Below are 21,881 nucleotides of genomic sequence, written 5' to 3' on the forward strand. Positions count from 1 at the left end.
CATTTTTTCCCCAGACTCTATAAATAGTCATTTATATAGGTGCTTGTTGACATATGTGATCACCATCATTCGTGCTAACCTGAACCACTGTGGGATTCGGCACTCACACGCACACATACACACGAAATGTGGAATGGCGATTGAAAAACGGTTCGGTTTGACTGTTCCGGTTCAGGTTCGCATGTGTCCCGTCGGTGCACGGGCACATGCAACTCTTTTTTTTTCTTATGAATGAATGAGGCACAGCTGTGTACAGTAGCGCTAATGCTAGCTGGCGCAACCATACGCATCGACTAATAGCTATCCTCTTCTGTGCTTTTTTTGGACTATTTCATTGCTTGTTTATGCATTATTGATTCTACGCTAAAAGGCTTAAAGGGGAAATCAACCAAAACACTTTTTTTTTCAAGAATATGTTCCCAGCAGGCCCACTAGTTGAAACACGGCATTCTGATTAATATTGCGGGTTGTGGAATATGAGTTAAGTAGCAAAATCCATCTGTTTTTTTAGCCTGACCTTTTCCTGAAACTGAGCTGTGATTGGTTGTTACCTGAGCCCCGAGTAGTTGTGATGTCATTTTCAAGTCGACAAAAATGACAAAATGGCCGCCCCCAGAGATGGCTAAAAACGAGTGGATTAACTCTTGTTCCACAAACGCAATATTTATCAGAATGCCTAGTTTCAACTACTGGGCTTGCATAGAACATATTCTTGAAAAAAAATATGTTTGGGTTAACTTTCCTCTTTAAAGAGGCTTAACGTGTGTATGTGTATAGTCAATGCTGGACAATAGATACGCATTCGACAAAATGAGGAAGACACAAAGAAAAAAAAAGGCCACAATGCACTACAGAAATTTGCAAGGGGTCGGCCAGAAGCAGCAAACAAGGGGTACACAGGCATGTTATCCGACAAGTTTTATAAAAAGTGAACTTAGGCAAGTTTTGTCATGCACAAGACCAGGCAGACAGGCGCGCGTGTGCCGTGAACATTTTAGGGACAAGGAGTGGTTTACTGTTCAAGGTGGGATACAATACAATACAATTCTATTTATATAGCGCATTTCACAACAGCTACAGTTGTAACAAAGCACTTTACAGACAACAACAAAATAGCAGTAATACAACAAGTGAAAGCAATAAATTAACACAAAATACTATAGACACCAGAAAACTGTCAATCTCACATCGAATCAAAAGCCAAAGAATAGAAATGTGTCTTCAAACGGGTTTTAAAAATGGACAGAGAGGAGTGACGTTAAAGGCAAACGCCGTGCCCAGTATTTTGAGCAAACCAGAGGCGTGGGACCTGACCTGCCCTAGGGAGGATCTGTGATTCCTCTCAAACCTTCACCATCCCTGGCAGCGATTGCGGGGCGTTATGTACGAAATGCGAGTGGAGTCCGAGCTCGGAAACACTGAGACACTGGACAAAAGTAGCAATCTTTTGATCATGGGCACAAGGCACCACATATTAATTGGAGTATTGCCCATGTGGGTGTAGCTTGTGAACGAGTACCATGTCGCTGCACCTCCTGATCCACTCATTCTCCAAAGAGTATTTTGTGCCATCTAAAGACCATCAGGAGCATGTTTCACATCTAAAGTGAAATATCACTCGTTAAGACTTAGTTCATAGTATTGGCCAGAAACGATATGGCTTCTGACTTTCCGGATTAACGCTAGATACATTCCAATCGGCGTAGAGGTGTCGGTATGTTACGTGCTGTATGTCATTGTGCAGCGCAGTCTAGTCCAGCGTTTACACATGACGGTTATCCGGGGATGTGTTCAATGTACATAGCGGCCAGCTATATTGTTTTTAAATTGTTTTTAAAGTTATTAAATGTACATGTTATCAAATTAATTAGAGACAAAATATTAACTTTTTACTGCTGCAAGCGGGCCGGGTACATAATGTTGTAAGGTGAGTTTTGGGGGTATATTTTGGGTTTAAACTATCAATATAGACTATTCTAAACATAATTTTTGCTAGGTGTGTCAGGGTTTGGTGTCAAAACCCTGAGAAAAGTCAAAGTTGACAGTGTTTATGTGACATATGGTTTTGGTATTCAGGCTGTGCGGCTCACCATCAGTATGTCATCCATATTACAGTTGCATTCACAATGAATCAATTCTATACTGTAAATCGCATGCATTTTAACATTTGCGAGCACACAACGGGTGAATTTATATAGTCCAACATAACTCAAATTACACCATTATTTAAAATATGGCCTTCTAAATTGGTTGAATTTCTTAAATTTGAGACAAGCAAGCGAACACAAAAGATCAAACTCCCCCTGAAGGTTAGAAATAAACAAATATTGGATTTTAAAAGCGCTTTAGTGCGTCACAGTCCGAATGATCATTATTTAAAAGACGAGTCAAACGAGTTAAATGTCATATTCGAACGGGGAAAAAAAAGTTTAACGTGGCGTCATTGTTTTTTTCGGCTCCAAAAGTAAGATCGAGCTCACGAGTTTTAACTAACTTTGACGATGACATAAATGTGTCGCAGCACAAAAGAAAAACGATAATTACTTTGTTTTTAAGAAAAAGACACTTACCTTACGGGCTGGTGTCGAAAGAAGACTGTTAAAAGTTTGGGATCTTAACGAAAAGACTACTAGTCCCGTCCATGGCCCCGGCCCGTCGTCCAAAGTAAGTGCGCACCGGACGCCACTTTCTGATTGGCTGCGGCGCGCCAACTCGGTTTCTTATTGGCGGAGATGTGGCGTCTGGATTGCTAGCCCAGTTTGACCGCCTCCCTCCTCATTTTCGGCCCAAATTAGCCGTGATGGACGGGAGGGATTAACGCTTCCAAATAATGTCGGTAAATTCTGGGGAAAAAAATAAAGCTTCCTTTTTGGGGGACTAGAGTTTTATGCCTCCAAACAACCTCGGGACGTATCATATCGTTACGTTAATCTTGCCCCCAGTCGCGGTGTCTTCAACTGGGTTAAAGTTCGCGGTGACATGCAAACAGGTTTTACGACAAATTTAGACACGTTTCTCCGAAGAGGTCATGTGGCAAGTAAACGACGATATTCGTCATTTAAAGCAAATTAGAAGCAAAGTCAATAGTTCAGTTAGCTGTGTTACAGATACTTAAAAAAAATTCTAAACGCGAGTCAAAAGGCATAGAAATGGTACCTGTGGCAAGCAGCGCCCCCAAGTGCAGCGGAACCGTCAGTGCTCTGTGACAACTGACTGCTGTTGGTAGCCTCATGTTAATTAAAAAATATAGATGATTAATTTTATCATCTATTTATTCTCTAAATGCCTAAATTGCTCGTTAAGATGCATACATAACGTCCTCAAAATCCTTATTCTTAATAAAATCTACTTGTATTTGTAATCAACATTCAAAACATAAAAAAAGAAAAAAAAAACAAAAAAAGCATTTCTTCATCATTTTTAAGTAATCACACGGGGGAGAGAGTTATTTTTGTTGTACTGTATTTCAATGTAAAAACAATGGGGCAACTCAAGTTTTTTATATTACTGTATTGTTGTTTATATAAAAAATGTTTAGTTTTATAGAGTATTTGCATGTCACTGATAGTGTGGTGGTACACACGCCTGAGTTGTGTGCGGGCAGCGTGGGGTCGATTCCCGCTCAGTGTGTGCCCTGTGACTGGCTGGCGACCAGTTCAGTGTGTGCCCTGTGACTGGCTGGCGACCAGTTCGGGGTGTAGTCTGCCTTTGCCCGTTGACGGCTGGGATAGGCTCCAGCACCTCCCTGCGACTCTGTATAGGATGAGTGGTTTGGAAGATGACAGAGTATTTGCTTATTTTTAGTTTATGTGACAAATGTAATTATTGTTGGATAATTAATTAAATGCTATACTATATTTTAAGTTATATTTTAAGTGTGCCTGTTCATCTGTGAGGTAATGATAGCCATAGAACAGCAATTGGCACTTACTGCAGTTCAGTCAGTTTGTGATGTCAGCGATGTCAGCCACCATCTCCGTTCGCCCTGTGGTTGTTTTTCTGCCTCAAATTCATCCAAGCCTATCTTTATATGGAGCTGGCTTTTGTGAGCTAGGAACAGAAAAGGCCCTCCCCAAACTGTTCCCATTAAAGCTGGAAGTATATGATTGTCTTTGAATTAAGATAAGATAAGACAACAAAAGGCTCTGATTGATTGAGTGATTGATTGGTGTCAGTGTCTCATGACTTTTGTTCAGACACTATTGATTGATGAAAAGAGAATCATAATGTCATCCATGTTACAATGCTGCATCAGGCTGTATTGGGAATCAGGGTATCATTCCCTGCTCCCTAATCACTACATAGGGATTGTTTTTATAGTGGACTTTAAAGTTTATTTTAAAAAGTCCACTAAAAATTCCAAATCACTATAGAGTGGTGCCCTGAGATAAGAATGTCATTCACTCCATGGCTCTGCTCATAACTCAAGTAACCTTTCCCCTTTGAAATTAACAGAAGTGTCATTAATCCGTTCCAGACGCCCTCAAAAAACAAAAAGGAAACTAGCACTATACAATACGATATAGTACTTTATAAAAGCATATGGCAGTGACATAATTAAATACAATGTAAAGAATTAAACCGTTTGTGCATCATGAGTACATCATAACGGCAATATAATACAGTCATGGTGACACAAACTAAGAAAAGTTGCACAGCTACTATAAGTAAGCCGAAGAAATATTAGTTGATTTTGTCAGAGGATATAGGTGTTCTATATCCTCTGACAAAAACGAGTGTCAAACTCAAGGCCTGAGGGCCAAATCTGGCCCACTACATCATTTTTTATGGCCCGCAAAAGCAAATTGTGTGCATCGACCTCATGTTTCTTGCCAAAACACCAAAATTGCAATTGGCTCTGCTTTCAAAACAAGTTGTTTATCAATTCGGTGAGTACTGTATATGTAATATGAGGCAATCATAACATAATAATTTGGTTCACGTTCAAAACGACCCTCTGAAGGAAACCATATCGACGATGTGGCCGGTGACAAAAATTAGTTTGACATCCCTGAATAGTATGTTGGTGCGTACAGTGGAACGTACACGGGTACTCGGGTGGATGCCCGGGCCCCCCTTGGCCCCACTCTTTGAACACCGCTGGTTGGCTCACTCGTATCTCAAGGCATCACAGTAATCATTTGTAGGATTACTTTTTTCTTTTACTTGAGTCTTTTTATTTTAAAGTAACAGTAGGCCTGAGTCCATTTTTTGGCTACTCAACTCACATCCATGTTTTTCAATAATTTTGGGGCGTTAAAAGAAAAATAATTTTCTTTTCCAATACTTTTATAATGTGGATAAATTATACGATGATTTTCACTATTCGCGGGCCGGTCCTGTTCCTGTCTCCCGCATTTACAGGGGTCCACTGTAATTCGAGTGGGCGAAATCGTAGTTAAAGAGTACGTGGTGCTCCGGGCGTGTAATCGGACTCCGGCGTGACGTCAGTGGCCAACGATTGGTGGGCGTCGCTCGTATATATGCGTCACGCGTCACTCCCACCTCCTCGCCAGTGGAATTTCATCTCTGCTTCTGCACCTTTTGGGCAGACGAGAACACACAAAAAAGAAGTAAGTCGTCGCCTTTTCACCGTTTGTCACGTTTTGCACGTCGTTGACAACCGATGCGTTGGTGCAAACGTGGGGTCGGGTGGCTCGCGTGAACGCGGCGGGATGGGACTTGTTACCAGGCCGGGTTTCGTCGCCGAACCTCCGTCTCGCTTTTTTTTGGACATCGGCGTGTGTTCTGGCCTGGAGTCGGTGTCATCACGCTTCCTCCGCCTCCTCGGTTTGCAACTGTGCCTACGTGGACGTAGCCAGCTAGCAATTGTAGTCGTGGAAGCTAATGCTAAGTTAGTCCAACTTGGTACTTTTTAACAACCATGTCGACAAAATGGCTCACCGAACACACGTCAACGACAGTAACTGAGACTAAAAGATTTAGTAACGATTTTGAATATTTTTTATCCACCGTTTACTTCGCTGTCAGTTGAATGCTTTATTTACGGGGTAGCTCGGGAAGTTGTGTCGCAACGCTCGCTAGGACTTTGCAGAAAAAAAAATGCTAGGAGTTAGCCGATTAGCCTTAGCCCTCGCGGCTACGTGTCACTCTCTTCTCGCCCTTCGAGCAAAGTTTGTAGCCGAATGGGAGGATAATACGGACACGAAACGGCCGTATAGTCACAATAACACCCGTTTTATGTCTGCAATGTTGCTTTTCAGTCTGACACCTAATGTCATTTAGAGGAGTTGTCTTTTTTTCGTCTTGATTTTGTGTCGTTTCGAAGCTGTCAGTCAGTGGACATGCGCGCACGCGTGCATCTATTTAAATCCCTAATCTGGGATTTGCATTTATCTTTTTAAAGTGTTTGTATCGTCAATGCAAAGTGATACATTCAAATTGAGCCAGCTAGAGTAGAGGTGTTCAAAACTTAATACTCAAACCCGTTTCTTCAAAGTGAAATTCAAATATAAACATTTTCTCTGCAATATGTTCTCTGTGCCACCACAGTTTTTTAACACCGTATTCTGATTAATATTACGTTAGCGGAATAAGAATTGAACAGATGAATCCACCTATTTTCAGACATCCACGGAGTCTGACATTTTATGCAGTGCTGCGCCCTGCTGTCAACTAAAATTGATGTCTAAGTGCTCTCGGTTTACACTGCGAATGTCCCAGCTCACCTGTTTTTGTGTTTGGTCACCTTTATATTCTCTGGCAATTTTGCACATAGGGAACATTTTTTTCACTTTGATGCTGTTTCAAACAAGCACGTAACTACTTTAAAGAACAGCAGTTCAATGCTAACACAATATTCCATAGATGGGCTAGTGCATAGTATACATGACCCGCTGTCATATTCTGACGGTATGATAACCATGATATTGCATACTGCATCATGGTATTGCGATTGCATTTTTAAAATGTTTTATTTTGAGTTTTTGAACAAAATCCAATACAGTATAACTGCTGAGGAGTCGTAATGTCTCATCTGTCTCTATTTATATATGAATGCCTGTATTATACTGCCGCCAGGTGGCCAAAGTGCACACACCACTGAATTGAAGAAAAATGTGACAAAAAGTTTTAATTCTTTACATTCCGTTTAGTCATCTCATTTTGTTTTTTGTAAACTAAAGTATTAATCGTGTTTTTTCCTCATTAAAATGCAAAATGGAATAATTTTCAAATTTCATTCCCATTCATTTCAAAGGGGAAATATAATTTGAGATACATTTGTATCTCAAATGTAGAGTGCCATCTTGAGTTTTAAGCATGGTCACGGAAGAAATTACCCTGGGACTGCTCCTGGAATCTTCCACTGTGCTACTATTTACCGTCAAACCAGACAGCTTTTGGCTGCTGCCTGACTTTTCTGCTAAGATGTCACTTCAGAAGGAGCACATTGTGTGCCATCCAGGCACGTACAAAAAGCGCACAAAAATACACAAATCGATATGAATAGGTTCATTTTTCAAGATGACAGTTTATGTTCGAAAGAAAAACTGGTGAGCTGGAGAGTTTGTGAATGGGTGAGGTCTTACTGCATACTTTGAATATTGTGATTTGTCAAGAAATAACTTTATTCTCATAATGTTATATTCTGTGAACATTCAGACAATGCTAATCTCCACATTTCTTTTTGCGCCCCAAGGCAAAAGCTGGCAGGCTGACGGGAATTTGCATCTTTACAGGACGGATTATCTGGTAACTGACCATTTAGCTGGTGAGTCCATGCGCTTATTTTTCTTTCAGCAATTATGTGAGAGTTGAATTTTGCCGCTTACTGTTTTGTTTACCATCAAAACACCGCTGCCAGGTGTCAACATTTTTAACGATAACATCCAAGGCTTTGAAATAAACCTTGTAATTTTCATGTGCAATTCAAGCCTCTTGCATTTACAATCTGCTGCACACCGTTAGCCTGATCCCACAACAGCCACCTTGACACGCTCTTTCGTCTGATGCCCACATCACTCATCAGGCCAGGCCCACCTTTTAAACGCATACATAGTTGATTGTGAGGACGCAACTCTAATAATTAATACCTGCATCTCACGTGCTAGTGTGTCATAATGCAAAATCAATTTTTATCAAATAAAGTGATGGGATAATCAGTAGACTATTCAATACTACAAATATTTGATAGCTGCACCCCTATGAGTCCTATAATTAATGCGATTGCTTCCCCTTGCGGGTTATTCATGATAACCACCAATTTGCACAATGGAAATAAGCAGAAGGAGTTAAAGTCCACGTTGCTAATGTAAACATCCGCACATGCAGCGTGCGTGTCATAATAAATGAGATTGCTGTCCATACCGGTTGTTCATGATAACCGCCACCTTGTCCAATAGAAATAAACAACACACACTTGATTTCTTAAGCAATCAAGTCAAGAAAAAGTCTATAGTCATGCCTGTGTAGAATGTGCTAATCTTATAATCAATGTAACGCCTCCTCTCAGCAGATATTAGTAGTGATAACCACCACCTTTCACAATCGAAATAAGCAGAAAGGCGAGTGCGACCGGTGTGTAGGCAAACACGGCGTTGATATGTCATAAACGGGATGCAACCATCCCACCGATGACATTTAGTTACGGCAGATTAGATAATGGAGGAAAATCCCAAAGTCCAGTCACGATAATCCTGTTTTGCAACGCTTTACACGTGCACCATGACACAACTTTCCGCCTATGACGCTAACATCAGAGCCTGCATGCTGCCGGTGAGTAAGAGGAATAGAAGTGTGAACATTAACACCGGGCACTCACTCCTCCCGCTCTGTTGCGTTGAAAGCAATTGCCACCATCCAACTCTTGTCGTTGGATTCTGCCTAAAAGCCACAAATGGATAAATGCCAGCATTTGTTACGGAAAGTTAGCAGTCTCTCTTTGTGGAAGAGGCCAAACGTTTCACCCTCAGTTTAGATTTACAGTACCCTTATTTATTTGTGCAGACCATGTGCTTACTTCTTATCTGCCCTATTTAGGTTATCTTAAATGCCTGCTTTGTTCACTACTATTGGTACCTTAATTGCACAAGTGTGTGTATGTATGCATATATACTGGTGCTTCTCAATAAATGACCTTGTGAAAAATGTTCAAGTCCCACAGAATTGTTTTTGTTGTTTTATTGTTCTGTGACTATTTAAGCATCAAACCTACCAAAAAAGAGGAGACTTTTTTCTTTCAACCCCCCCCCCCCCCCCCAAAAAAAAACAAACAAACGCTTTTGATGCCTAAACTTGTTCGACGACTTGCATGGAGTGGCATTGCACTCCACTTGACACACTTTTTCAATTGAACTACTGACATACTTTTTTTTTTTACCCTCCCCACACCTCCAGTGGCACACTCGGACTCTGTGTTAAGCGTGGGATTTCAACCATGAGCTCAGTCGCCGTACTTACGCAGAAAAGCTTCAACGAGCACCGCATCGGGCTCTTGCCGGAGCAGAGCGGTGGTGAGTACTTTTTTTTTTTTTTTTTTTTTTTTTTTTTTTCCCCCCCTCCTACCTTCCTTCCTTCTGAATATGATATCGAAGAACAATGTCAAATTGTTTTCCTCTTTGCCGACCTAGCCGCCGCTGCCGCTGTGGCAGCGCCCGGTGCCGCCGGGGGAGAGGAGGAGGACGCCCTTCCCACTTATAAGGATGCGTTCCCGCCGCTGCCCGAGAAGTCGGCCACGCCCGAAGGCGCCCAGGAGACCGCCAGCGCCTGGGCCAACAAAATGCGTTCGCTGAAGTCTTCCGTCATCACCCAGGTATCACCGCCACATCGCCTTTTTTAGACATTTGCAAAGGGCCATGGATAAAAGGCTTCAAATTTACAATATACAACCCTCTTTCTTGATGCGTCAAACCAGGTTTTCCATGTTCCCCTGGAAGAGCGCAAGTACAAGGACCTCAACCAGTTTGGGGATGGAGAGCAAGGGAAGGTCTGCGTGGACATCATGCACAAGACTGGAGCCCACCTGGAACTCTCCTTGGCCAAAGATCAGGGTCTCTCCATCATGGTGTCCGGAAAGCTGGATGCTGTGATGAAGGCCCGCAAGGAGATTGTGTCCCGGCTGCAGACTCAGGTGGAGATCGTCTTTTTTTTTTTTTTTCCTCTCTCTCTCAGTTAGTCAAGTTGTACAGGTTAGGTCACATTCATGTTGGAAGTGGTTTTGAAATGACTCATCTAGCTGGATCTTGTCCCTACAGGCCTCGGCTACTGTGGGCATCCCCAAGGAGCACCACCGCTTTGTCATCGGCAAGAACGGGGAGAAGCTGCAGGAGCTGGAGCTGAAGACCGCCACCAAAATCCAGATCCCAAGACCCGACGACCCCAGCAACCAGATCAAAATCTCCGGCACCAAGGAAGGCCTAGAGAAGGCCAAGCACGAGATCCTGCTGATCTCTGCCGAGCAGGTATGATCAGGGGGGGGTCCTTCGAGTAATTTACCACGAGTAATTTACCAAAAGGTTTTCCAATTCCTGCTCTACCATACTTTATATTTCAACTTTTGGTTTCCAGGGTTTGAAATGTGCTCATAGTTTGCAAATAAGTGTGGGGGGAAAAAAAAACCAACCTTATTTTATTTTAGGACAAGCGTGCCGTGGAGAGGGTGAACATTGACAAGGTGTACCACCCGTTCATCACGGGCGCATACAACAAGCTGGTCGGCGAGATGACGCAGGAGACGGGCGCTCGCATCAATGTGCCGCCGCCCAGCGTCAACAAGACGGAGATCGTGATCACTGGGGAGAAGGAGCAGGTGGCCCTTGCTGTGGCTATGATCAAGAAGATTTACGAAGACAAGGTGCGCCTTTTGTAGACCACAAAGGCAGCTTTTGAGTAGTCTGATCGGCTCCTCACTTGGCGTTTTTTTTTTTTTTTTTATGCAGAAGAAGAATGCCACCACCATCGCGGTGGAGGTGAAGAAGTCTCAGCACAAGTATGTGATCGGCCCCAAGGGAAACACCCTGCAGGAGATCCTGGACAGAACCGGCGTCTCGGTTGAGATCCCACCTTCCGACAGCAGCTCGGAAACCGTCATCCTTCGCGGGGAGCCCGACCGTCTCGGTCAGGCCCTCACTGAAGTTTATGCCAAGGTGACTTGATCAAGGCGGTTCCCGATTAGCTTTGACCCGCTATCCACATTTTCAAATGGTCCCACTTATTGTAGATCAAACCTACACTGTGTTCCTAATTATGAGGTAAATCATTTTTATAGTCTGTAAATGGCGCTCGGCATAATTTTCAAGTAAAAAACTGTTAGAGAACAATTTGAATGTTATTAAAGATACCTCCCATAGCAGGCCCTCGACATCCTTTAGCTGTAATATTTACCGTTTTGGAGGTGAGAATTTGAACGTCGGAAGAGCTACTCTTAGTATTCGCTCTGCTGATCCCGAGAGATTTCAAATGAGCTCTCACGTTTGATGGACTTTGAAAAGCATACCACGAACCAAGACGTCTGCTAGCCAGAGCATGAGCTGGACTGTTTGTTTAGGAAGCACATTATTGAAACATTCTTTTTGACATGCTGTTATGAAACATACTTGGATCTTAAAAAAAAAAAAAAAAAAAAATGTTTGCAGGCAAACAGCTACACGGTTTCCTCTGTAACAGCTCCCTCTTGGCTCCATCGATTCATCATTGGCAAGAAGGGACAGAACTTGGCCAAAATAACCCAACAAATGCCCAAGGTGGGTCAAATGGGGTCGATTTTATCTATGAAGATTGTTAATACTCTTAGCTTTTTTTAATTTATTTTTTTCTTTCTTCCCTCTAAATGCATGTGTACTCCATACAGGTGCACATTGAGTTCACTGAGGGAGAAGATAAGATTACCCTGGAAGGTCCCACCAAAGATGTGCAGATGATGCACAGCCAGATTGAAGCCATTGTTGCGGACCTCGTGAGTTAAGATTCAAGCCCAGTCCGGTGTCCTATTGCGCTTGTTTTCATTGCACGTCTACTTCTCCTTAACAGATAAGTCGCATGGACTACACAGAGATCAGCGTGGATCCCAAATTTCACAGACATCTGATTGGGAAGGCTGGCGCAAACAGTAAGCACTCCGCTGTGCACATAACCACAATCTGCTTGGTAACCTTCCTTTTAAACGTTTTTTAATTTTTTTTAAAAAATATATAAAGTCAACCGCATCAAGGAGCTACACAAAGTGACCGTCCGTATCCCCCCCGACCACGAGAAGAGTACCCTGATCCGCATCGAGGGGGACCCCCAGGGTGTGCAGGAGGCCAAGAAGGAGCTGTTGGAGCTCGCGTCACGCATGGTCAGTGCACTTACCTCCCCCTGTGCCGAAACGGTTGTATCATTGTTACTCAGTCTGCGCCCGCCTCCTTGCAGGAGAACGAGCGTACAAAGGATCTGATCATCGAACAGCGTTTTCACAGAGCCATCATCGGGCAAAAGGGGGAGAAGATAAAAGAAGTGCGCGACAAATTCCCAGAGGTGAGCTGGAAACGTATTGACTTCAATGTAACATTTTAGAAAGGGTGATTTTTGGAAAAGTGAATTTCAATGACTTTGCTTGTATAGTTCTGTTTTGGTTCTTAGGAGTACCATCCAGTAGCTATCAGGTGTGAAATTACACAACCAACTAAATTGCATCTGACTGTTCACATTTTCACACTACTGTGATGTAACAGTTGGGGCAATTTACATAATCCCACCTAGTGCTGTCCTGATACCAAAATTTTGACCTTGAAAAGATACCGTGGCAGAAACCTAAAAGGTGGTGAATTTTTCTGGTGCGCATTTATTTTTAATGTGCACCACTGAACACCCTGAATGAATTTTTCTGAAGCTCTAACATACTAGTAAAATCCTGTTCTAACCGTGTGCCTCTGTAGTCATCGTGGTAACGCCAGGCCATACTCATGTTGTCACATCGCACAGTTGAGAGTAGCAGGCTGAAACAGGCCAGTCTGACATCTGTGAACTGTTTTAATTTGTCGAAAACAATGTCTCCTTCTGATATATATATATTTTCAGGTCATCATCAACTTCCCCGACCCCGCGCAAAAAAGTGACATTGTTCAGCTGAGGGGCCCACGAACCGAAGTGGAAAAGTGTTCCAAGTTCATGCAGAAGATTGTAGCTGAAATGGTATTGCTCGGAAACCCTTTGTGTTATAGTCAAGTACGTTGTTGTCATGTTAAATACTAACTTTGAGTCTTTCTACTAGATGGAGAACAGTTTCTCCCTTTCCGTCCCAATCTTCAAGCAGTTCCACAGGAACATTATCGGAAAAGGTGGATCAAACATCAAAAAGGTAGCGTGTTCTGAAAGTCTCAAATTGAATGAGAAGTCCTCGGTCTTATTTGAGTGTGTTTGAATGGGAAAGCCATACAAATGTTTTGGCCAAAAATACTAGCATAAAATGTACACGTCTTAGAAACAAACAAAAATACACAGATTAGATCAAATACACAAACTATTAAGCAACGATAAAAGGTCCAAATATTAGAAAATAAAAATATACTGAACAAAAACATTTGCAGGAAAATTTAAAAAAAATTAGGTTTAGGTCTGTTTGTATATTTTTCATCAAATAACTGCTACAAAGTCAAGGGTATTAACGACAAATAAAATGAAACTGTAATACTAATCTTCCAAGGATTTTTATCAGTAAACTGCATCATCCTTAAAGAACTTGTATGTAACAGTGCGATTTGGCTTTCTTTTGTTAGATTCGTGAGGAAACCAACACTAAAATTGACCTGCCTGCCGAGAACAGCAACTCCGAGATGATCATCATCACGGGCAAGAAGGCCAACTGTGAGGCTGCACGACTGCGCATTTTGGCCATTCAGAAGGAACTGGTAAGACACGCACTCGCCAGCAATATTAGAATTTGTTCACCGTAAATTGAGTTTTTTGATAATGAGCAAAAACAGAATTTTAGGCGAAAAAAAAAAAAAAAAAAAGATGGATGCTGGAATGTGTTAATGACCTTTCCATTCACTTCAATAGTCAAAGGTGTTTTGAGTTGAAAGTGTGCTCATCGACTGAATTAAACTTGTATCTCAAGGCACCGCTCTGCACACTCTAAAAGTTCATTTCTGGTCTCGTCGCTAGGCAAACATCACGGAGCAGGAGGTGTCCATTCCCTCTAAGCTGCATAACTCCTTGATCGGCTCCAAGGGCCGCTTCGTGCGCTCCATCATGGAGGAGTGCGGCGGCGTGCACATCCACTTCCCCAGCGAAGGCTCGGGCATTGACAAGGTCACCATCCGGGGCCCCGTAGAGGAGGTGGAGAAGGCCAAGCAACAACTTCTGGCTCTGGCCGAGGAAAAGGTACTCTTTTGACCTTGAATCTGTTCTGTGCAGTCCCTCCAAGAATCCACTGTATTTTGTCTTTTATCAAAATGTAAAATTCTCGATGTGTCATCCCTTCAGCAAACTAAGAGCCACACGGCCGAGCTGCGTGCCAAGCCTGAGTACCACAAGTTCCTCATCGGCAAAGGCGGCGGCAACATCCGCAAGGTGCGCGACAGCACCGGCGCCAGGATCATCTTCCCCACCGCTGAGGACAAAGATCAGGAGCTCATCACGGTCATCGGCACTGAAGAGGCCGTTCGCGATGCGCAGAAGGAGCTGGAGGAGCTCATCAAGAGCTTGGTATGACATTTCAATGTAAAAGTGGGGCTGGGCAAAATTTTGGGTTTGTCAGGAAATTTTTGGGGGGGCGGTTTCCGTAGTTCATACTGTTAATGCGATTGCTTGAGCTAACATTGTAGCTTCGGAGGGAAATGGTTTATACAAAGGCAGTAGTCATTGACAAATTAGGTCTTTTGTCACTTTTTGCATTTTTAAATTTATGCATTGAAACCTTTAGAGAAGGTGCATCATAGGTTCCTCTGAAATTTCACCCCAAACCAAATATGACTTGACTTTTTGTGAGCAGTTTATGGACCAGCCTGACTGCCCATTTTATGAGTTTGAATTGTCTAACATACTAAATTTTACTACTAGAATTGTGTTTACATAGATGCTTTGATGAAAAGGGGTTATTTTTCGCTAAGAGGAAATACTTATTTCATATTATCTCTAAAGAGAGAAAATTAATGTGTGGAAAAGGGAAAAAAAAACTCACTTGAAAAATGGCATAAGAAATAAAGCTAATCTCCATAGCATAGGTCAGTTCAAAACTTGTTTCCCTCCAAAAAAGTCATTTCAAGGAGAAGTCGACTCCAAAGTTTTCTTTACAAAAATATGTTGTATGCGGACCCACTAGTCTAAACACTTCAGGTAACGATCACTCACGGCCCACCTATTTTCTGAGTTTGGTCATGTGACACTTGCAAGCTGAGCCTGAGATGGATTAAACGTGTAGATGTTGCTGCTCAATTCATATTCCACAAACACATTAAACAGAATACCGTGTTTAGATGAGTGAGGCCACGTAGAACATACTGTATTATTACCACTAAGGTAAGCGGGAAAATAATACAAAAACATTTTTCTTGGGGGGGCACAAAAAAAGTCTAGGTTTTTTTTATTTTGTTTATTTATTTTTTTATTACAAGACATATTGCCCAACCTTCAATCTTAAAACAAACTCTCTACTCACAGGACAACGTCATTGAGGACACTATGAGTGTGGACCCCAAGCACCACCGCTACTTTGTTTCTCGCCGCGGTCAAGTCTTGCGGGACCTCGCCGACGAGTACGGCGGCGTGATGGTGAGCTTCCCCCGCACTGGCACGCAGAGCGACAAAGTCACCCTCAAAGGAGCCAAAGAGTGTGTGGAGGCGGCCAAAAAGCGCATGCAGGAGATTGTCGAGGACCTGGTGAGTACACGGTGATTTCGTCCTCAATTACAAAACCGTTTTAATGCTGTCCCCCCACCCCACCCCCTGCAGGATGCTCAAGTGACCATCGAGTGCACCATTGCTCAGAAGTTCCATCGTTCCATCATGGGCCCCAAGGGCTCCCGAATCCAGCAGATCACTAGAGATCACAATGTACACATTAAGTTCCCTGATCGTGAGGACCCTCAAGGTAAAAGAATAACTGAGAAGATGAATGTAGCTTTCAGTAGCTTCCTGCGAGTGCTTCAAATTGTATAACTGTGGCTATTTCGCTCCAAATAGTTTCTTTGGTTTAATGGCTGTTTGTTAGATAGAGAAGTCATTAACATCACACAATATGCAGACTTTTATGGTAACTCTCCAAATTTGGACTTGTTTGTTTTAGATATATGTTTTTAATTTCATTTTAATTTTTTTTTCTTTCACAAATGCATATCTCTCAAATCAAGTTCGTTTTTTAACCTTTCTTACCATCATGAAGCTCCCTTGAAAAAAAACAAAGCAACACGCATCTACCCAAATCTTTATTTATTTGTTTATTTTAACAAGCACCTATCTCAGTTTATGTGCACGTATCGCCATTTTGTTTTACAAGCTTGTATGTATTTGTTACAAGCACGTATCGCCAACTTAGATTTTTTTTTTTTTTTTTTAACATTTACATTTATTTACAAGCATATAAACTCAGTATTTAAAAAAAAATTCATTCTCCCTTCTTTTTAGTCTTCATGTCCAAAATTTCAGGTAAAAACTAAGATGCTTTTTACTGGCTACAGATTAGCATATACCGTATTCTCTCCACTTTTTTTCAAAAAAAGGCAAAACAATTAAAAGAAATAGAATAAACATTTTTTTTAAAACTCCTGAATAGCGCAAAACAAGAAGCATTAGGCAGTTTAGCGTTAATCTTGAACCAGAAATGAAATTTATTTTACTCGATTCACAAGAAACGGAAATGTCTGCTTTGCAAAGGCATTCCCCCATTTTTACCAAACTTTTTTTTTTGTATTTTATTTTTTTTTTAAGAAAACTTAAAAGTTTGGATAAACACACTTTTCACCGGCCTGTGACAGTATGTAGCTTAGCATATAAATTGCAGAAAGGGCGTAAAAGTTATGAAATAGTTTGAATTGACTTTTTGAAAATGGACGTTTTGTTTTCTTGTCCTCTGTCAGCTGTGGAGGCCATCCAGGAGAACGGCGAAGCCAACGGCGAGGTGAAGGAGCCCGTTGATCCAAACGCACCTAAGAAATGCGACGTGATTGTGATTTCTGGCCGCAAGGAGCGATGCGATGCTGCTGCGGAAGCACTGAAGGTTTGACTACAAAAAAGGAAAACTTTACTATTTTGTTTTTTTTTGTTTGTTTTTTGGGTTTTTTAGTAATTTGTTTGTGGCTCTTAGGCTTTGGTTCCCGTCACCATTGAGGTGGAAGTGCCTTTTGAGCTTCATCGTTACATCATCGGGCAGAAAGGAAGTGGAATTCGCAAGATGATGGATGAATTTGAGGTTCGTAGAAAGAGTGTAGTCTGGTTTAATGCATGTTTTTTGTTTTTTTTAATAAGCCTGTCTTTATAGAATCCATGCCCCAAAAAATAGTCTGCCATTGGTTTGAAATGGCCTAGAGAGTTTGTCCGGTTGCTACCGAAGAAGATCCAGTATGAAAATTTGATATCACAATGAGAAACATTGCCACTCCTATCAGTGTCGTCATAAAATAGTTAAAAGGCCATTGATTTAATTGGAGTTCCACAAGTCAATGCGTCAGATAAAACGAGCGCCATCAAATTGCAGAGGCAATAATCCTCAAAATACAGTATGTCAAAAATATTTTAAGATGCAAACTTGTTAAATGAAAAATACCCAATTCCAAAAGAGAAAAATACTCTGATGAAAACTGCAGTTAGAAAATAATATAATACATTACAAATTATCTGAAAGTAGTAGAAAATGCTAAATAGATTTTTTTTTCTTTTTTTTTTAAAGTTAACATTGGAAAATATTCTGAAAATTATGACAAATGAAAAAATGTTTACAATTAATAAATGGACAAAAATAACAAATATTATATCAATTATAAAAAAAATATGGGCATTTCCTCTTTAAAAAAAACCCAACAAAAAAGAATAAATAACCCCAACAAACTAATGAAACCCACTCAATTTTCTTTTTACTTCCAAATTTGAAATGTTCAAATATTGTATTTTTTTTTTTTAAAAAGCACAGACAGTGTATTTATTTTTTATTTTACCTTTAAAATGTCCACATGATGTGACATTCCAACCTCAGCTATATATCTGATTTTTAAGAAATGTGTCTTCCATGCTATGCAAAATCAGAATTAATCCATATTTGTTTTCCCTGACACAAAAAAAAATCTAATTGTAATATGTTGTAAGTAGCTTCCTTCTCTGGAAATGAGGTGGTTCTGTCGTGTCCTTTTCCCTCCCGGCAGGTAAACATTCAAGTGCCTGCTCCTGAGCAGCAGTCCGATAAAATCGCCATCACCGGCTTGGCCAACCACCTGGAGCGTGCCAAAGAAGGACTATTGGAGCGCGTCAAGGAGTTGCAGGTCGAGCAGGAGGATCGGGTCGGTGTTTTGACGCTCGGTGACATTTGCTGCTGATCTCAAACGTACGAGAAACGCCTAACTCATTTTTTCCACCTGCAGGCACTCAGGAGCTTCAAACTGACCATCACTGTGGACCCCAAATATCACCCCAAGATCATCGGTCGCAAGGGTGCCATTATTACCGACATCCGCACCAAGCACGACGTTAACATCCAGTTCCCAGAGAAGAATGATGAAAACCAGGTATCATCCCTGTCCTTGTGCTAACTAAACTATTTCATTTCGATTGGAAGTCTTTATTTTTGTATGTATGTTAGAGCTGGGAGCCCCACCCCAAAACTGTGTTCACTGTTTGTGTGGATATTAATGAGTGCGTTCCGAATGAACTCGAATCAATTACTTATTGTACTTTTCCCAAAACGGAATTGTGAATTATGCATTAAATCACAATTTTGAGGGGGAACAAAAATCTCAAATTATTTTTCAAAAATGTTCTGCCTTATATTGCCACCAAATTTGAACTATTTAGACAACAGTAGTGATGAAATGTTAGGACATTGTCACATCATGATTATAGTCAAACTATGAGAGTTAACAGTATTACAATATGTTTAAGTATTGTGTCAGTGTTACACCAATCACCGTACACAGGAGAGGTGTAGAATGAGCTCGAACTTTATTGCTTTAACAAATACAGCATTTGTACCAACCATCGCTACGACAACGTGCGCTTCCTTTTTAATTTTTTTTCACGGAGATGCTCCCTCCCTCGTTCATCTCGACAACCGTCTTTTTACACAAAATGCTCAACACTGGCCCCCTGCTGTACTGCACAACATCACATCTTAACACAAACTAGTACTGTACATGTGAAATGAAAGTCATCAACAAATTGCAATATTATTTAAAAGAAAATATACTGTTTCAGGTGCTACATCAGCAATGTGGTCATGGCAGTGGCATTCATAAACAACATGGTTTGACATTAAGCCTTTCTGATTATTGGCCTTATATGGGGGGGAAAAAAATGTAATGCCAATTAAAATAAAATCTCGATTTGTCTGAATACTTTTCCAACCCTACTATTACTACTAGACAGAGAGGTAACGCTGTATGTCAGACAGTTTGAGTTTTCTCTCTTTTCTCCACAGGACCAGATTACCATTACAGGGTATGAGCACAAAGCCATAGCTGCAGGCGATGCCATCCAGGCCATCGTGGAGGAGCTGGAGGAGATGATCTCCGAGGACATCACTCTGGACAGCAGGGTCCACGCGCGCATCATCGGTGCCCGTGGCAAGGGCATCCGCCGCATCATGGATGAATTCAAGGTGGGTAGGGCGAGTTCTACTTCGCGGTTAGTACTCACTTTTTATAAAGAACAATATGATAGAAGGCTGGTTTCCTTCTTAAAAGCACATGAAAGTGTTGGTTTTGCTTTTTTTTTTTGTTGTGGGCGGGAGTCTGGAATGGATTAATGGCAATTCAATGATGAAAGATTGTAGTCACGGAGCAAATGAAACTTGTTTCTCAAGGCACCACTGTACATTTCCACTCTGTTGACTAGTGTTGTTCTTTTCAGGTTGATCTCAGGTTTCCTCAGAACGGCGCCGCCGACCCCAACCTGGTGACAGTGACGGGTCGTCCCGAGCTGGTGGACGAAGCCATCGACCACCTCCTTAATCTCGAAGAAGAATATGTAAGTGTGTTGTTGTTTTTTTCCCGCCCCTCCCTACCATTTTAGGTGTGGCAGTGGATATTAATGCAGTTTGGGTTTCAGCTGGCAGACGTGGTTGAGAATGAGGCAAAAATGGCGTACATGAGGCCCTCGGGGGGCAGCCACGCGGCCACTGATGAGAATCGCGGCCCGTCCAAAGGCTTTGTGGTGAGGGAGGCTCCCTGGACCACCGGCAACGAGAAGGTGAGCCTTTCAGAGCCTCTGCTATCTTTTTAATTTAAAATGTCCTGTCCAGGAACATGTAAAAAAAAAAAAAAGAGCTTTGAATGAGGCATCCAAAAGTGCTGAGAAACAATGTATTTTATAGCTCTTTATTTTTTGCTTGTTTTAATTTAATTTATTTATTTATTTGAAATAGGCTCCTGACATGAGCAGCTCTGAGGACTTCCCCAGCTTTGGGGCCCCAGTGGCCGCCGCCAAGGCCTCCCCATGGGGACCCAAACGCTTTTAGAGGAGAACATCTTCAACCAGACACAATCTTCCCCCAGCCGCACCTTGAACCCACCCCTCCTGGACTGCCCGCTGACCCCTTCAGTACTCGGTCACCCGTCAGAGCTTCACAAAAACAAAACAAGCCTGACATCATATTTCATTTATTGGCAGAGCTGCCCTTTTAATCCAGAGTAGCCTTGGCAGGTTTTGGTAGAGGGGACAGCTCTATTAGTGCCCCCGGTGCACTTGCGTTCAAGTATTTGTCATTTGTGCGTCCATTTGCTCGTGACACCTCGTCGCCTTATCGTTCACTTTGACGCAAAACTGCCAGATGCTTGGAGATGATGCAACTTCCTTTAAAAACACAAAAACAAACAAAAAACCTACAACACTAATACACCTCTGGCGCATCAAACCTCACACTTAAAAGAAAAAGGAAAAAAAAAAAAAGAAAAAAATCGTCAACTGTCATCTTGTCCTATGTTTGGGGGTCAGTGTCCAGTCCTGTTTGTCTTCCAGTTGCTAGGCAGAATTTCTGTTTAACAGCAATGACCCCCCCGCCCATTTTTTTTTTTTTTTTTTTTTTTTTTTTTTTTTTTTTAAACATCAGCCTTAAAGACTAGGAGGTTGCAAACCAGGCCGGCGGTGATGTCGGTTGATGTCTTTCATTTTCCTCTGGGGAGTAAAAGTTGAGCGCACTGAACATCATCCCACCTGCGTTTGCGTCGCCTCCTAGCTTCCATGGAAAGTTATGCAAATGATGTGTGAACGGTTACGGATGACACTGGAAAATAAATCGTCCAAAAAATGTCAATAAAAATGGAAAATCTTTGTGTAACCGCTTGTCTTTATTTCATTACATTTTTGGGGGGCCAGCAGTTATGCTACAATGGACAGCTTCAGAAAATGTAACACATTTTGTTGTTTTAATCCTTAACGAAAGATATGTTCATGCAAAATCAAATTATTTTAATTTTTCAATGTACTTTTTTTCTAATTTAACAGTACAGTAGCTTCAGAAAGATATAACAAATTTAAACCTGCTGAATAAAATCAACAGATCAGACAAAAGGTTAAATTATTTTTGAAACTACTTAACTTGAGCTACATCTCTGGGCAAAATGTTTTTTTCATTGCACTGAAATGACGGGTTAAAAGGTTTTAATGTTAACATGTTCCGATTGTAAATGCATTGTTTTTCTTTACTATTAAAATGTCCATATTTTAACTTTCTACATTTCTAGTTTAAAACAGTTTCTAAGCGTGTTAAAAGAGCGTAAGCTACATAAGGCAAAACGTGT

The 21,881-nt window shown here is 41.5% G+C and overlaps 2 protein-coding genes across 7 annotated transcripts in view; one reads left to right on the forward strand and one right to left on the reverse strand.

Annotated features, from left to right (window-relative positions):
- The window catches only part of farp2 (FERM, RhoGEF and pleckstrin domain protein 2), a 31,848-nt gene extending 29,050 nt beyond the window's left edge, over positions 1–2,798 (reverse strand). Inside the window, exon 1 of one of the 4 annotated variants that reach the window (XM_086047163.1) lies at positions 2,571–2,798. The gene's annotated coding sequence lies outside the window, so the exon portion shown is untranslated. The remainder of the gene's footprint in view (positions 1–2,570) is intronic. The other 3 variants (XM_086047164.1, XM_086047161.1, XM_086047162.1) reach the window with 3 other exon arrangements.
- A 2,641-nt stretch (positions 2,799–5,439) lies between these two features.
- On the forward strand, positions 5,440–21,418 carry hdlbpa (high density lipoprotein binding protein a). Of its 3 annotated transcripts, XM_086047280.1 has the most exons (28): positions 5,440–5,573; positions 7,661–7,732; positions 9,358–9,473; positions 9,591–9,772; positions 9,875–10,090; positions 10,215–10,421; positions 10,598–10,813; positions 10,899–11,105; positions 11,595–11,702; positions 11,810–11,914; positions 11,989–12,067; positions 12,156–12,295; positions 12,370–12,474; positions 13,018–13,131; positions 13,211–13,297; positions 13,716–13,847; positions 14,104–14,322; positions 14,425–14,646; positions 15,601–15,819; positions 15,892–16,030; positions 17,016–17,155; positions 17,243–17,347; positions 18,294–18,428; positions 18,510–18,653; positions 19,562–19,741; positions 19,993–20,109; positions 20,191–20,331; positions 20,507–21,418. In XM_086047280.1, the coding sequence occupies exons 3-28, from the start codon at positions 9,398–9,400 to the stop codon at positions 20,597–20,599; spliced, it is 3,828 nt and encodes a 1,275-aa protein (XP_085903406.1). In that variant the 5' UTR covers positions 5,440–5,573; positions 7,661–7,732; positions 9,358–9,397; the 3' UTR covers positions 20,600–21,418. The 3 variants fall into 3 exon arrangements, with proteins under 3 accessions (XP_085903406.1, XP_085903404.1, XP_085903405.1); XM_086047278.1 differs by having other exon boundaries at positions 9,358–9,772; XM_086047279.1 differs by lacking the exon at positions 5,440–5,573 and adding an exon at positions 5,836–5,854 and having other exon boundaries at positions 9,358–9,772.
- Positions 21,419–21,881: the final 463 nt, after the last annotated feature.

This window comes from Filicampus tigris, chromosome 12, assembly GCF_054856515.1.
Source record: "Filicampus tigris isolate MCC_2025a chromosome 12, RoL_Ftig_1.0, whole genome shotgun sequence".
NCBI lineage: Eukaryota > Metazoa > Chordata > Actinopteri > Syngnathiformes > Syngnathidae > Filicampus > Filicampus tigris.